At 33.9% G+C, this 17119-nt stretch overlaps 3 protein-coding genes across 6 annotated transcripts in view; all 3 read right to left on the bottom strand.

Annotated features, from left to right (window-relative positions):
• Positions 1 to 451: 451 nt before the first annotated feature.
• On the bottom strand, positions 452 to 6115 carry LOC145325815 (uncharacterized). The gene is made up of 11 exons (XM_080168778.1): positions 6036 to 6115; positions 5218 to 5309; positions 4766 to 4844; positions 4294 to 4352; positions 3831 to 3892; positions 3068 to 3199; positions 2683 to 2840; positions 2262 to 2328; positions 1709 to 1776; positions 1000 to 1065; positions 452 to 547 (listed from the first exon to the last, which is right to left on the bottom strand). The coding sequence occupies exons 1-11, from the start codon at positions 6111 to 6113 to the stop codon at positions 473 to 475; spliced, it is 936 nt and encodes a 311-aa protein (XP_080024904.1). The 5' UTR covers positions 6114 to 6115; the 3' UTR covers positions 452 to 472.
• A 1353-nt stretch (positions 6116 to 7468) lies between these two features.
• LOC145325813 (uncharacterized) lies at positions 7469 to 16289 on the bottom strand. Its single transcript, XM_080168776.1, has 4 exons — positions 16174 to 16289; positions 8877 to 8939; positions 8393 to 8506; positions 7469 to 7641 (listed from the first exon to the last, which is right to left on the bottom strand). Exons 1-4 carry the CDS (start codon positions 16240 to 16242, stop codon positions 7612 to 7614), a joined length of 276 nt encoding a protein of 91 aa, XP_080024902.1. The 5' UTR covers positions 16243 to 16289; the 3' UTR covers positions 7469 to 7611.
• LOC145325811 (CCA tRNA nucleotidyltransferase 1, mitochondrial) overlaps positions 16264 to 17119 on the bottom strand; it is a 15594-nt gene continuing 14738 nt past the window's right edge. For 3 of the 4 annotated variants that reach the window (XM_080168770.1, XM_080168772.1, XM_080168773.1), the window contains exon 16: positions 16264 to 17114. In XM_080168770.1, coding sequence (XP_080024896.1) covers positions 17018 to 17114 — 97 coding nt within the window. In that variant the 3' untranslated portion in view covers positions 16264 to 17017. The remainder of the gene's footprint in view (positions 17115 to 17119) is intronic. The other variant, XM_080168771.1, reaches the window with a different exon arrangement.

Genomic DNA, 17119 nt, shown 5'->3' with positions numbered 1-17119 from the left:
TCTAAAATAATTTCCGATTAAAACGTGGTTTAATCGTTGAGAATTCTTTTATCAGTTTTGTCTTCAATTCTTCATTGGTTTACTTTATATTATGTTGTTATTCTATTAGGATTGTGCTTATTTATTATTGCTTTTGTTATATAATTTAAGTTATTTAATTCTTCTTTTTACAGATTAAAAAAATCAAAGAACGATTTATTTAATTATTTCGCTTTTGTTGGTACGGCCTTCATAGAAGAAAAACAAATTATCTTCAATCCATTTTTGATGCATATTAATTTATGCATCTTTTTAGAGCTGTGTTAGACATTATAAAAATTGCTAAAAAAAATGATTTAAAATTCAGTATTCTTAAGTTATATACTCTGTTGAAATTCTATCGTCTTTGTTCAATCAATCAATGTCTAAAAAACGCCGAAAAAACGCGGCATTCGTCTTTTAAAAACCCATCTCTGGCAATATTGCCTGATGTTTATTTGCACAAAGTGGCATCAATCTGTTGAAGGGTTGGCAACATCATTTTCAGCTTGTTTCTGTACTGTGGGTCCTAAAATTATTAGAAATTAATTGGAGTATTTATATTTAAATTAGCGTCTTGAGTTTTTTTCTTTTAACTCCCCCTTTTTGAAGGCAAAGAATATCATCATTATATATATATAATCTTATAAAATCTGGTTCGATTCTCGGAAGTGAATTATAGAGAACACCAAGAACATTAATTTTTAGGACATATGTAGCACTTAAATTTTAAAGGCCTTTTAAAATATTGCTAGAATCCGGAATCCGCCAAAAATAAAAATCCGGAATCCGCGGGAATCCGCCATTTTTTTGACGGATTCTTGTAAGAATCCGAATCCGGTCCAAAAGTTTTACGGATTGCCATCCCTAGTGAGTACACTGCAATCATTGTAATTAATATATCGAGTAAAATCTATCTTTTTAGGCTTTATAGCAATGATCCTAACCCCTGTGGGGTTCTGTAAAAGAAACTGAACTCGCCTTATGGATTGGGTTGTGCTCCAGATAGACGGTCAACAAAGCTGGATTTTTGCTCAGCCTCTCAATCTAGAAAAAATATGTATTGGTAATCAGACAGGTAGTTTATTACACTGGTTCCCAAAGTTGTATGATAACGTTTTCGAATTGGCTCACTTGACAACTTTAGGTAACTTTATTGATTTTGAATAGGTGTTCAATTTAGTTGAGTATACAAACGTTTCAACCCCTAATTGTAATCTAAAGAAAATTTGGGCCAGATATTTTAAGTGGCTTGGTAGAGTATATAATGCAATTGTCAATCTCCAAATATATCTGTTTTGAACCAATTGTTTCATTTGAATCCAAATTTTCTTGGTTTCAGCTAGTCGCTTGTGAAAGATTTTGTATAAGAATTAAGATGAGAAAGAAAAAAGTTGTACACTCCTCTTATGTTATTATCAATTCATTTACATCCTTTTTTTTGAAGTAGTAAGTTTTTTATTGTCTCCGATCGAGTTCTTCCTTTTAAGGGAATCTTAGCAGACATAAGTCTCATGACGGTTTTAGGCTATTTCATGGTAAAATTTTAGTCTTAGGGTGGTTTCAGGCTATAGTTCTGCCTACCCATAACCCTTTGAATACAGAGCCTCTAGATGCTAGATAAAAATATATATTACTATGAAATTTATAGAAGCTACTCTACTATACACTGTGGTTAGTCTGTCTGTACCTCTTTCCAGTCTGCTAGCTGGTTGTTGTTGGCCCAGAACTCCTCCAACTTAACCAGGTTTTCTAAACCTAAAAAAATAAGATGAAACCTTTTAATTAGTTTAAGCTAACCGCATAAATTTGTTTGTAATCTATCACTATAATTTTGATGAAGACCTAAAATTGAGCACTTAGATCATAGGTTGTTTCAGTATGTAAATAAGGGGGGGAAGTTCTGACACATTTGCGTAAACCTGGTGTATAGGCTTTATCTTTGGACTGAGAGGATAGGTTGTAAATTGTAATCTGAAGAATTCATTGGGGATGTAGATCAATTAACGGCCATTGTCTTATCCCTTTAGATCCCTGGTAAATAATAATGAATTTGTAGTTAATGTTTTAGGGTAAGTAGATACCTATATAGGAAAATAAATTAATTCGAATCATATATCACGATTTTTTAAATCAGGGATAGCAGTTTGATGCACTTTCTAATTAGTCCTAAACAGATTCATATGCGAATAGCCATGCCAAAACTGTTTTCTGTGATGAAACAATTACAGGATTGTTGTTACCTTTCAGGGAAAGAATTGAGTTGTTAGCAACTTCCACAGTAGACAGTTCAACATTCTTCTCCAGGCCCTTCAAATTCACAAAACAAGTTTAATTCTACCTATATAATATACTATCGGCTACGCTCCTAGAGACCTCTAGGGACACTTTAGGAGGAGGAAAAGTCGACCACCACTCTCAATTTTAAGTTTTAAAAGAAAATAAAATGATGGGAGATAATCTTTTATTGAAAGGGTGAAGATACCTTCCCAGGACCTATGAGAACCTATATTGTAAAAAAAGAACCATATCGGTTTTTCAGTACTACACACACAGAGATACTTTTAATTTATTAGAGAGTTTTGTCTTTTATGATTATTGACTTTCTTTTCCTATGCTTAACCCCCCTAAAGGACTACCCAGTAAAAACTACTTAATTTTTACCTCAAGGTTCTCGAGGCCGTTATCAGCAATGTAGAACTCCTGGAGGTTGGTGAGGGCCTCCAGCCCCTGTATGTGGCGCAGCCTGTTGGCCTGGATACTCAGGATCTTCAGGTTGGTCAAGCTGGTTAGGTTCTCTAGCTGTGTGATCTTATTCTTGCCTAAAATATTTATTTTTACTAGGGAATGTGACTCAGACTAACAATTCTAAGTGAAAAGCTCCCAAAAACCCTCTTCCCTATTTCTCCCCCTTCTTACCCACTTCACTTTAGCTACATAAAAAGTTTTACGCCAACACAATATTTTATTTTCGGCAATTTCAAATTCACATATAATAATACTTAATACTTACCTAGTAATTTAAAAAAAAAAATATCTAAAAACCTACCCAGATAAATCTCATTAAGATTTGCCAGTTTGTCCAAGTTCTCAATTTTTCTGATCTTATTATCACCCAGCTCTAACATTTCTAAGTTGGTCAGCTCATCCAGGTTTTCTATCTTGCTGATTTTATTCGACACTGCAAATAAAAATGTAAAAAAAACATCACATTAACTAATTCGAATAATATCTTTTCAGTATGGCTTTGAAACCGTTTAATATCCGCTGGATTAGAACCGATTCTCTGCCATTTTTAAAAAATATGTATAGCATAGTATTACAGACAATTTTCCACAAATATTAAAATAAAAAATCATAAAAATTAAGACCAGTTTTGTCAGCCAGTGCGTTCGGCTCTTCGTGGCTAACAAATCTGGTTTTAATCTTGTAATTTTAATATCTGCGGAAAATAATATAATGAGATACATAACTATAACAAGTATTATTTTTTTAGTAATTCTTTCCTAAGGTTTCAACAAGAACGATTAGATAATTATATTTGTAGCGAAGCTTAAAAAGTAATCTGCAAAATATAAATGAGACAAAAATTGAAATTATAAAAGGACTGAATTTATTTGGAGAGACTATAATGAAAGCATTTTAAAAAATGGGGTGGAGAAAAGGCATGAAAAACAAGTAAAATACAGACAGATGGACAGACAAATCGACTTGGCAAGAGTCTTTCTTAGTAAAACCAAGGCCTTTTCACTTTTTTTTGATATAGGTAAAAATTATAAGGGTGTTTTTAGAAAGCAGTTATTTATAAATACCTAGGTAGAGCCGCTTTAGATTTTTCAGTTTGTCCAAACCCTCAATTTTTCGTAGCCTGTTGACATCAAACATGCATTTGTTTTCATACTAAGGTAGGTTGAAAAGTGCCTTAAATGATAGTAAGTAAGACCACATGTCAGGGGTGTATATTCTCCATTCAAATCCACGGCTTAGGAGGAGAGGGGTTATGAAAATATGCAGCACGGAAAAAAAGTGTACTGAAAACATCATCTGATACTAAAAATCAAGAAATAATAGCCCTTTCTATAGATTATAATAAGTGGTTGAAACATTTAGATACTATACTTAATGAACCAACCAATCAAATTCAATAAAGTTCCCATAATTGTTGGACCAACGAATAAGAAAACGGTATTATAACATTTTGGTGACTAGTGTAACAAACATCCCAATGTCCCCTCCCTCCTTCTAGTTCTAATGTGCATGCATGCTTCCCTGTTGTGAGAAATATCCAACATACGAAGATTTACCAGAGAATCCAGGTTTTCGATGCAGGTGATCTAACATTTTTATTCGTTACATTAAAGGTAGGGGCAACTCGAAGATTTTGGGATGTGTAAAAAAATAGCATAAAACCATACCAGGAGTCAATTCTAAATTAAGAGTAGACTAAAACCACCCAGACACCTATGAGAACTTGAGAAGCTCCCATAAAAAGGAAAACTAACGGTTCAGTAATTATCGAAATGTTAAGCTTCAAACAATAAACCCATACTACTTTAAATAAAAGGATTAAAGAAAATTCATTGGATGCTATATGAATGTGTGGGTGCTATTTTTGCAAGTCTAAAATTATGGTGTAATCTATCTTTTCATATTTTACTACCCCGTTTGAGATTTTGTAATCATCCTTCTACAAAAAAAAACCGGGCGCTATTGGATTCTTGAATTTATATTTGTAAAGAATAAATGCCTGGTTGTCGTATAGTTCAAGTTCTTGGAGTGTACTGGCCAGGCAGGATAGGTTTTCAATCTTCTTGATCAAATTCCACCTTAACAGACAAATTATAATAGTTTTTTTTCATCGTATTTAGACAGCTATCTGCGGATATTAAAAAGAAATATTATATGATTGTTTTGTTAGCCCGTGTTAAATTGTCTGTAGTACGATGCATATGTTATACATGATTTTTCAGTATGACTTAGAACCGGTTCTAATCCAGCGGCGGTTTACTGGTTTCGAAGCCAAACTGAAATAGTTATTTCTCGCATTATATATTATATAATGCTTTTCGCGAATATAAAAAAAAACAATTATAAGATCAAAATCAGTTTTTTAGCCATGAGATGCCGAAGTATAGCTGAGAACCGGTTCTTATCCAGTGGATATTAATCGGTTTCGAAGCGACGCGGAAAAAAATTTACCTGAAGCCAAGGACTTCAATTTTACGGAGGGATTCAAGATTCTCAATCTTTTTGAGCTTGCAATGCTGGAAATCAAGTTCCAGAGCATTCACCTAAATATAACAATCTTTTAACACTAAGTAAATTAGAAAACAACACGTAGCGCATTAACACGACGTCGGGGATGTAATATGTTCGAATCTCAGCCCAAAACCGCGTCATAACTAAAGACTTTAAAAATGGTTCTTACTGCTGCTATGACAGGTACTATTAAAAGCAGAAGATGCTCTGGATTCTCTCGATGATAACTTAAAAATCGAAGGAGAATTCCGCCCTTACGAGGTAAGGTAGAAAAAGTGAATTAGAATTAGTACTTTAAAAGATCTTATCATTTCCGATAAAAATATGTAAATCTTAAGCAATTTTATTTAAATTCCTTAAACCTCATCAAAATATAATTCATTTTGCATATGTACCTACCTGCCTAAACTTTTGTTTTAACTACCTACAAAACAGGGACGAATCATAAATGAGTAAAAAAAAATGTGGACAAAGAAAGTAAGAATAAAGAAATGATTCTATGCAATAGCCTTGATTGCAGTAGATGTCTAAACATAGCACATTAAGGGAGATAGAAAGAAAGAGAGAATGAGAGATAGAAAGAGAAAAACAGAGAGAGTAGAAGAAAGGGAAATAGAGAAGGAATGGTATAAATAACTACTAAATAGTCAGGAAAGTTTACTTTATACAGTACAGAGTAATAAAGAACAGCATTATAGACATACAGACGACGGAAATAAACACCTATAGAGTAGATTCGCTACTACAGCTTATTTCACCTCTGAATCTTTGATAACTATTTGTCCAATCTCCGAGTCATCCGGTTCTTCTGGCTTTTCTTCCTCCTTCACACACATAACAAGTATTTATTAAAAGTTTAAAGGAAGTCGACCCTACCACTTTCAATCGTAGTGTTAAAAAAAATGCATAATTTATTTGAAAGGGGACTTTTTTAGGTTCGATTTCTCTTTGGGGGTTGATGGTACCCTTCCCAAAATCAGCGTTGCGGAGCCGTTTGAATTTGGTGCTGCTCCGGCTCCGCGTCTATTTTTTTTGACTTTTGAAGGTTTTAAAAGTTAAATGTTTGATAAAAACGGACTTGAAAAACTTAAAAGGGGCTGATTTGCACACGATCGAACAGAGTTAACAAATTATAATTGATAAAAATTTCTTATTTTAGCTCACCCGGAGCCGTTTTTTAACGAAAATAACGGCTCCAGCTAAATATGGCAGCTTACGGCTCCGGCTCCACAACGCTGCCCAAAAATATTTATAAACCTTCCCTGGGCCAATGAAAAGCTTCCTTGTAAAGGAGAACCATAATGGTTCTATGTCGAGATCCTTTAATAAACACACACAGAGATCCTGTTACTTTATTTCAAGGATTGTTATTTTTTTTACTTTTTATACCCTTGTCAGAAAAACTTAACCAGAGGGGGGGGGGGGGATCTAATAGAAAACTTGTCTTTCCTTTTCATTGTCAGATGCATCAGTGTCATGATTAGCTTCACCATTGGTTGCTGCAACATTATCATTGGAGGAATCTGTAGCAGCTGGCTCTACTATGGCTACATGGTGTTCTGTTGCATAATAAAATTCATTATTCTTGTTTACCTATGTATTATTGCCAAAACATAATTTTTTAATTATTATATCAAATATTTTCAATAGGGCTCTATATACAAAGAGTAAGATAAATAGCCTAAAACCATCTCGGGACCTTTGTAAAGCTTCTCTATAAGGAAAATCTTAATTATTAGGTTTAGCAGTTATCGAAATCTTAAGCAACAGATACACTCCTTCCCCCACCAAACCTACACTTTAAGCTAAAGCAAAAGGTAGTAATGGAAATTTTAGTTTCTATCTTTATCTAAGACTAGCGGTTACGCCCTCTAGCGGCCTCTAGGGGCAATTAAGGAGGGAGGAGTTGAATTTGATTTTAAAAGGAAAATATTTTTTTTGAGAGGGAGAAGTATTTTTTTGGGGAAGAATTTTCTAGGGACGATTTCTATTAGGAGGGTGGTGGTACCCTTCCCCAAAATAGTTATAAACCTTCCCTGGACCTATAAAAAGCTACCCTGTAAATGATAACCATACCGATTCAATGGTTAATGAGCTCCTTTGGTACAGACAAACATCTTGTTACTTTATTATATGGATACTTATTGATCTATTAGAGCTAGCTTAAGAATAAAGAATTTTTCGTTTCCCTATTATTTGTTCCGGCTGAGCTGATGTGTTATCACTAACTGTTTTATCTTCATCTGCCATTGTTGTTTTTGTTTGTGTTTTTTTTTTTTTTTATTTAAGATGGTGGGTTTGGTTTGGGTTGAGTGGATTTGGTGGAGGTTTAGTTTACTTCTTGCCCTTGGAAGAGCCCTCGTCCTTAAAATAGGTTGCAATTCATAATAATAATAATAATATAGGAAACAAGGATGACAACATCCATAAAAGCGAAGCCCTAAACCGGTAGGACCAAAGTGCATCAACACTTGAGTGGTATAGTGTCAGAACTGAATAATCAGAATATAAAAGTAGAAGAGTAGAAGCAAAATTGTAAGTAAATTTGTTGAAAAATTGCTTGATGCAGGATAATGTATACTTAGGACTTTTTTTTAGAGTTGCTTCGCTTATAAGAAATTGTAATTTGTTGTCCCAGGAATCAGTATACCAAAAATAAGATCACTCGGATAATTAGATCATATAAAAATTTGTTGTTAAAAAAGTGAAAAAATCAACATGTTGAAAATGGACGATCTGATAACGATTATAGAGTTGTTATGGTTTTTAAATTGTACCTAAATACTACAGGAATCACCATACAAATTTTAAAATCGATAGGACAATTCTAACTTGCCTAAATAAACGATAAAAGCTATCCGTCACGGACATGCGGACGGACCGACCCTAATTATAGAAAAGCTTCGCATAAAGTAAAAATATGTAAAAGGATTTTAACTAGAGTGGGTCGATTTTCTATGATTATTTTATTTTGAATGTGCTACAAACAATTATTGTTTGAACATGAAATACCTAAAACATTATTTTAAACAAATGGGGAGCCGCGCCCATACATCCAATATTCATACAGCGAAAATCAATCGGCCTTGGTGCAGTCGCGATGTAACAAACTTACCGTCTTGAGAATCTTCAAAGCCTTTCCCTCTCCTTGTCTGACCGCCAGGGCTTTCAGTTCTGTCTCAATCTTGTTGTTGATCTGCTGGGAAACTTGCTTCTTGAACTTTAATTTCTGCAACAACAAAATTATCTTTGTATAAAAGTATCAGTATGTCTATTTGTCTGTCTTTTGGGTGTGTTTCTGTCTTACTGCGTGTACCGAAAGTACCCCTGAATCGACATAAAACGTATAAACTTAATCCACATGCTTCAAGTAGCGCAGCTACTGAACAATAAAATTGCAATTACTACTTCTTATCACGGAGAGAGGGGACATAGTCCCCAAAGTTTTATTCTCATTCGTTGTCTTAATAACTTTAATATAAGTTAAGTGTTCAAACGTTTTAACCACTAATTGTAATTCTGTGTATCATTATGGGTTTAACTTTAACTTATCGGCCATTGCCTTATCCCTTCCCTTTATGTCCCTGATTTATAACTACCTCAAGTGCTACTGCCTTCTTTGGAACTGTCTTGAAAACTCCCTTCTTGGTTATTCCCTTATTCTGAAATTATAAAAAAAAATATTAAGATTAGTTATATAAACTGATTCGTAATGCATCTGGATCACAAGCGATTGTTTTAAAAAAAATATTTTATATAGATTAATCTTATTTTACTTCAAAAACTGAAAATAACGGGGAGGGGGTGGTCAAGAAATAGTTTTGAGTGGAAGTATCAATAATTTCAACGCTAAATAAGAAGGTAGTTATATGAATTTTTGATTGTTAAAGCCAAATATATTTTACAACAATATAAAAAAATCCTATTGCAACTAGTCACGCAAATAAAATTCAAACCACCTGTCTTAATGTTAACAATTTTACTGTTAGTATTTTCACGTAATCATATTATCAGCGGTCAATCTGTACACGAAGAAAACGCGGCATTCGCCCAAATAAAGTCGTCGTCCATTAGAAAATCCTTATACTAAAGTAACAGGATGTTTGTCTGTCTGTTTGTTTGTACCGAAGGATCTCGCTAACCGCTGAACCGATCAGGTTCTTCTTAACAGGGTATATTCTCATAGGTCCCGCGAAGGTTTTTAACCATTTTGGGGGAGGGTACCACCACCCTCCCAAGCACAAGGACTCTGGCAGGAAATTGACAACTTATTCATACGTACTGTACTAAATCAATCTTTACGTGGACTAATTTAACCAAATTAGGTTTTTTTTTAGGTTTTTTATAATTCATACAACCCCCTTAAGTTATTCATTACAATAGAATACAATTTTAAAATTTATTTACTGTGTAAATATGCATAAATATGACGTTTTTGCTGACAATTAGGTTGATTTTTACTCAAAGCATTTTTCTTGTAGACAATAAAATGATTATAACTTTCGTTCTATTTAAGATAAATTGATGAAATAAAAAGTATTTTCAATTTTATTATGCTGAGAAGTCACCTATTGGTTTTAAGAAATAATAAACCCCTTTGAGTTGGGGAGGGGGGGGGGGCGTTGAGTATCGAAATAATGAAACTAATGTAAATTTCTTTTTATGGTGGGTTTTAATGATTCATATAGCAGCCAAACTGTTTTTAGGCAATACCCCTTTGTCTATCTGTCCCTCTGTCTGTCTGTTTTTTTGTCTGTCTGTCCCACCACTTGTCAGTCTATCTGTCTAACTGCCTCTTTTTCGGATTTCAATGAATCATCTAGCATAGCCTAATTGTAATTTGTTAATGCCTCAAAAACTGTCTGTCTGTCCGTCTGTCTGTCTATCCCTCTATCTGTCTGATCATTCACAGGTTCTCTATTAGATTTTATTTAATGAATTGTCTATTATGGTCAAACTGTAATTTGATCATTCTTCTTGCCTGTCTGTCTGTCTCGTCTATCTGCTGAGTTTCTACCATTGGTCTAACAGACTGATTCACTTAATTAACCCCTTACGGTCGGGCCCCTTACCGCACCTTAATCAGTCGGGGGGGGGGGGGGGGGGTCACCCCCCTGCAACCAACCCCTAGCCCTCCGGGGCTTAAAAAAATCCTATAAATGAACCTAACCTTATTTTTCTCAGACACCATTTGACCAATAGGGATGATTTCTTAAACTTAAGCTTTTATGATTATAAACTAACTCCTAGATTATAAGTCACCCCCTGCCGCCAACCCCTAGCCCTCCAGGGCTCCAAAAACCCTAAAAATGAACCTACCTTTATTTTTCTCAGAAACCATTTGACCAATAGGGATGATTTCTTAAACTTAAGCTTTTATGGTTATAAACTAACTTTTAGATTTTAAGTCACCCCCTGCCGCCAACCCCTAGCCCTCCGGGGCTCCAAAAAATCCTAAAAATGAACCTAACCTTAATTTTCTCAGAAACCATTTGACTAATAGGGATGATTTCTTAAACTTAAGCTTTTATGATTATAAACTAACTCCTAGATTATAAGTCACCCCCTTGAAAATAAAGGTTAGGTTCATTTTTATGGTTTTTTTTTATCCCCGGAGGACTAGGGGTTAGCAGCAGGGGGGTGACTTCTATACCAAAAGCTAGTTTATAACCATAAAGGCTTAAGTTTAAGAATTCATCTCTATTGGTCAAATGGTTTCTGAGAAAATTAAGGTTAGGTTAATTTTTAGGGTTTTTTTGAGCTTTGGAGGGCTAGGAGTAGGCGGCAGGGGGGTGACTTCTAAACTAGAAGTTAGTTTATAACCATAAAAGCTTAAGTTTAAGAAATCATCCCTATTGGTCAAATGGTTTCTGAGAAAATTAAGGTTATGTTCATTTTTAGGGGGGTTTTGAGCCCCAGGGGGGTTTTGAGCCCCAGGGGGCTAGGGGATGGGGGTAGGGGGTTGACTTTGAAACCATAAGATGTTCATACCCCTAAAAGCTTAAATCCAAAAAATTTGCATGGTTCATCAAGTGGTTCCGGAGAACCCCCCCCCCCCCCCCAGCATCAAAAAAGCTTCAGTTACGTCCCCCTTATAAACGTAAGCTTTTCTTATATGTCAACATAACATATCTAAATTTCATAGAGATCCGCAGCCGTTTTCCCTGCTGACCGCCTGCTGCGGCCGCTGAAATTTATATTTGATATTTCTAATATAAAATTTACTTAAAGATAAACATTTTCTGTAAAAAAATTGTTCTTCTAGCTTCAAAAATAAGAAAATTACAGCCGTTTAAAATTTTTAAGTAAAAAAGGTTGTTAAATAAAAAGGTGAACTAAGCAAAAATTGACTTTGACTTATAAAAGGTCGGAAATTTATTATCAAACAGGGGACTTGCACAAAAAAGATTTAGCCCTCTAGGTCTAATAGGAACTGAGATAATAGGGGGGGAGCGTTGAACGCCCACCCCATCACCAACCGATTAAGGTGCGGCAAGGGGCCCGACTGTTAAGGGTTAATAATACATATTTAATAATTCATATTAAAATCGATAATACTGTAAAAATAGTTGAATGCTTGTTTCAATAGAAAATTAGATTTAACTAATAATAATGTTGAATCTTGTACCAGGAGATAAACAAATAACCTTGTGTTGCAATAAAAAATAAAAAAAATTATCCAATTTACTTATGAAAAAAAGTGTAATACTGTATCTATAATCTTTTTGTACATAAATGATAATAATATCAGGTTATATTCAATTAATTTATAACCACCTAAATTTTTTGACACTTACAACTTTTAACAGCTCCCTTTAACCAAAATCAAGGATAGTTTATTTAAGTATGTCACCAAAACTTCATTACATAAGTAATACATTTTTACAAACTTTAAAAAGAGGATTGGGAAATATCTCCCTCCCCAACATTAACTTTAATCACTATTGTAAACAATATTAAAAGTTATAAATATATATCAATCAAGATCTTTAGAGGTATTAACTTTGGTTTAATTACATATGTATGAGAGCTCCTTCTTGTGTCAATTACTTTTATTTACTGATTAAAATTTGTACAGTACAGTTGTACAGAATATTGCAAGATTTTTTTTAGTTAAGTCTGGAAATTAATGATTAATTTATCTAAAAATAGATAGCATAGAATTATCTTAATCAGTGGCTTAATTTTATACACCCGCCTTAAACACCTCCCCCCCCACTCTTTATTTTAAGGGGTGTAAATTTATTTCCTTTACACCCCCTTGGAATTTATAGAGGGGTGTATCTGAGGGTGTAGGCTCTTGTCAAGAGGGTGGACATGGGTGGACACCTAGGGAGGTGTATCCATCCCCCTTAATTTTACAAGGGTGGTGTAAACAACCCCTACACCAACCTTTTGCACGCCTTTGATCTTAACTATACTTTTAGTGTACATAAAGTTGTAAATTCAGTAACTATTCTACAAAAATTACCTTCCTAAATTGATATATGATTTTCAGGGTAATCTCCGGTGGACTAAACATTAAAATTTTATGGAAAAAAAGATATCTTTGGAACATGCATGACTTGAAATTATCCCCCCTTTGTACTCAATACGCATTTTTTATTCTAAGTGCGTCAATTTTGCGTTTAAAGATACCCTTAGTTTAAGCATTAATTTCTCCAAAAAATGATAAAAAAAGATAATTTTTTTTTTGATAAAATGATAAAAGTATATGTAAAATGAAATAACCAGCAAAAAAAATTACAAAATTACGTTAAATAGAACGAAAATTAGAGCGTTTTGTATGCCTTATAAAATGCGTATTTCTCATGAAAATTGTAACGATTTAGTGTCTTGAGTAAAATATTTACAAACTTCCCGCTTTTATAAGAAGCTAGAGCCTTTGTGCAAGAGAAATCACAAAAAATCTAAATTTTCTTAACGTTTCTTGATTTTAGAAAGAGAGTTCAACGCAAACATAAACTTCAAACGCAACATAGACATTTTTTAAATATAAAAAAAAAACATTTAAAGTGGCACTAGAGGCCTCTAGGGGCGTAGCCGCTGGTTAATATTAAAGTAGCAAAGCTTCTTTTAATTCACTGTGTCTGTTTGTCGTCCTTCATGTTATGGTAGAAATGTTGATAGCTTGGCTGCTATTAAAGATAAACTGCTAATTTTTTTATAACGAAACAACTTCCTTACTCTCATTATCTATACCCAGGGAAAAGGGAATGTGATTCTGACAAACAATTCTAAAGAAAATTTCCCCACAACCACCTTCCCCTTTTTCTCCCCTTCTTACCCACCCCTCTTCAGTTACTCAAAAAAACAAGATATACCCCCAACTTACTTCCAAAGGTTTGGTGATTTTTTGTAGAATTGATTGTTAAAATAAATCCTGGTCAAAATTATATCTAATGAAAATTCTGAAATTAGGATGTAGGGCCCATACCAAAAACATTGCTTTCAATCCAATGGTTGTAACCAGGGGTAGCTATTCTAATAACCAATTCTACAAAAAATCACGAAACCTTTTAATGTAAGGTGGAAGTATATTTTTTTCATGTAATTGAAGAGGGGTGGGTAAGAAGGGGAGTAAAAGGGAAGGGGGTTGTGGGGAAATTTTCCTTTAGAATTGTTTGTCAGAACACATTCCCTTTTCCCTGGTTGCATTGTAACTAATCCTATCACGATTCCCTACATACGTAAGTTCACAATACCATAAAGTCAAAGTTTACCTAATAGATATAGAATGGGGTAAACATTCAAATGCCCCGCCTCAAAAAGCCAGTAATAGAATTTAAAGTTAATATTTTGGACTTCCCATCAAATTCAAGGTAAATTATTCAGGTTTAAACTTAAACCAGGGGTATATATTCTGCATGGTTGACCCTGCTAAAGTGGGGGGAAGAATTATAAATATAAAGTTGGGGGAAAAATGTAAAAAAATTAAGAGAAATGAAAACATTTTTTTCCATTTTTCTCTTCCTTGTTGAAAAAAAATCTAAAAGAATATGTGGGATAATATAATAATATGAATAAAATTAAGAATTCTGAATGTTTTTTTTTTTTTCACCTTTCTTGATGTAAAAAACTAGTAGGGGGAAGAAAAAAAACATTTTGCAGCAGTGGTAAAAAAAATTATTCTTGTGCAGAATATACAACCCTGACTTAAGTGTTAAGTGGAGGGGGTTGAGTTTCTATAGAACAAAACAATGAGTGCAGGGGTTGTTAGTTTGTTAGTTATATATATGCCATGAGAGGGGGGGGGGGGGTAGAGGAAAGAGGTAATAGGCTATATAATGCAGGGAGAGGATGGGTTGATCTGTTTATTACACTAGTTAAGTTGAGTGTTCATACATTTCATCCACTAATTGTAATCTACAGAAGGGTAATTTGTAATTCAAAGAAAATTATGGAGTAGCCCCTCTCTTTACTTGGAATTGTAAAACTTTTAAAAATCTTTTACATGTTTATGTTTTATATGTTATGTATTATTTATATGTTTTAATTGAAGAATAAGAATTAATTTAATTACTTTAAATTAATTTAGTTTCATGATTATGTTTAACAATGGTAGATAAATTTTTGCTAGCATTTTAATTTGCTGACCTGTATGCAATCCTAATCATACTACTAATGCTTGATAATTAGTGTCAATTCATTTCAGCAAAGATAAGTTTTTAAATTATATTGGGGACCCTACAATATTGTTAAATCAAATATTAGAAGAATAACAGTATTATTGAATATTTTAAGATAGTTAAGGCTCTTTTTCACATAACTTTATCTATGATCATTTCCTATTTTATTTAATAGTAATGTATGAACACCATGCATGATGTATTTATTGCCATGAAGGGGGGGGGGGGGGGCGAAGAAGAAGTGACACATTTGGAATTTTGGGGAGAGGGGAGGGGATACATTAGGAAAGGGAATTATATGGCATGTATAATAAATTCTCTTAATGAGGGTGGGTAAATATCATTATCACTTATGCTTCAGTAATACCTACAATAATAAAATGTCTATTTTAGTAATTTTTTTTATAAATTACCATTTTTGAGCATTTCAATCAGTTTTTTTAAAAACTCAACATATTTTTTCAAAATTATTTGAATATTTTGGCACAAAATAACAAAGCAGTTTAAAAATTCTATCTATAATGCTTATTAGCGCTGTTCAGGGTGTTCAACCCCAATAATTAACATTGAGACCTTTAAAATTAGGCGGGAAATTAAAATACCCTATTGCTGGGTTTCTCAGGCCCGGGCTATGTGATACCTCGTCCATAGAATGTACGTGGAAAAAATTGACGTCAATTTAGGTTGCTAACATGGACATAACTTAAAATGGCCAGTTCGTTCATCCAGTAGGAGGGGAGGGAATAGGATAAAAGAGGTGGAAGGGGAGGATCATTAATTTAGCCAGTTTCATTTATTAGAGTACATGATAATCTGGTGTAATATCCAAGTAATAATAAGGGGGGGGGGGGGGGCGAAAGTGACACTTTTTGAAACCAAAACTAAAAGTCAAAGGAACTCAACTAAAAAAAGAGTTACAGGTCTGACATTTTGCATGGCAGTTGCTTTATAGGGGTACAATATGGAACTGTGAAAAAACGGCGGCGCAACCGCCGAAAACCGCCGAGAAAAGGCAAAAAAATTTCGGCGGGAAACGGCGGTTTCGCCGCCGTTTCTTCACAGTTCCATAATGTACCCCTATAAAGCAACTGCCATGCAAAATCTCAGACCTGTAACTCTTTTTTTAAGTTGAGTTCCTTTGTTGACTTTTAGTTTTGGTTACAAAAAGTGTCACTTTTGCCCCCCCCCCCCTTTTTTATTGTTTACCTTAACTCCGCCTTGTTTCTTCTTGGGAGGAGGCTGGTTAGTCTTAGTTTTTATTGTTTACCTTAACTCCGCCTTGTTTCTTCTTGGGAGGAGGCTGGTTAGTCTTAGTTTTTAGCTTCCCCTGGGGCATTGCAACATAGCAGACAATTAGTTCTGCAAAATAATAACAAAATAATGTTTCTTTAAAAATCCGGGAATAATATTTTATATAAAGAAATATATTTTTGTCTCTATCTATGAATTGATATTTTTTTTAAGTTTCTTGGGTAAGTTGCGAGGAAAAATGAATCATCTTCAGATAAATATCCCTCCATCATATGAACAGTGCAATCTTTAGACATGTAACATTATTACATAATCTAAGTAAGTATTTGACAACAATATTGTTTTACTTCCTAAAGATGAATACTGGCATGCTGTAATTGTAATCCATAAAGAAAACAATATTTGTTCCGTTGCACACTAACTTTTTTTTGGCAGAAAAGTAATAAAATTCTACTTCAGGTATCCGGTAATCCCGTCCAGTTATAGTTAAGGAATAAAAGAGAAACTAACTGCCACAAAAATGACAAATTGGCCAATTCAATGAAGGCAGCCGCAAACTAGATTTAATTAAAATACACCAGAATTCCAAACTGCTCTATATGTATGAATTAAAAAGCAGCTTTGCTCTGAAAACAACAAATAAATAATCACAGTATGATAAATATTTCCAGAATGGCCTTAAAACTGATTAATATCCGCAGGATTATAACCGGTTCTCAGCTATACTGAAAAATTATGTATAGCATCGTATTACAGACAATTTTCCTCGGGGCTATTAAAACAAGTTTTAATATTATAACTTTTCATTTTAATATCCGCGGAAAGCTGTCTACAATACGATGCGATAAATAACTATTCTATTATCTTTGTTTTGACTTTTCTCTTTTTCTTTTCCCGCCGCCAGGTGGCGCCCTTCTCAAGTCATCCACACTTATACTATCCAATACATCTGGTATCCTACA

This window comes from Acartia tonsa, chromosome 8 (assembly GCF_053477335.1).
Source record: "Acartia tonsa isolate MP-2025a chromosome 8, ASM5347733v1, whole genome shotgun sequence".
Classification (NCBI taxonomy): domain Eukaryota; kingdom Metazoa; phylum Arthropoda; class Copepoda; order Calanoida; family Acartiidae; genus Acartia; species Acartia tonsa.
Note: the sequence above shows the minus strand (reverse complement) of the source record. Positions and strands in the feature narration are given on the sequence as shown.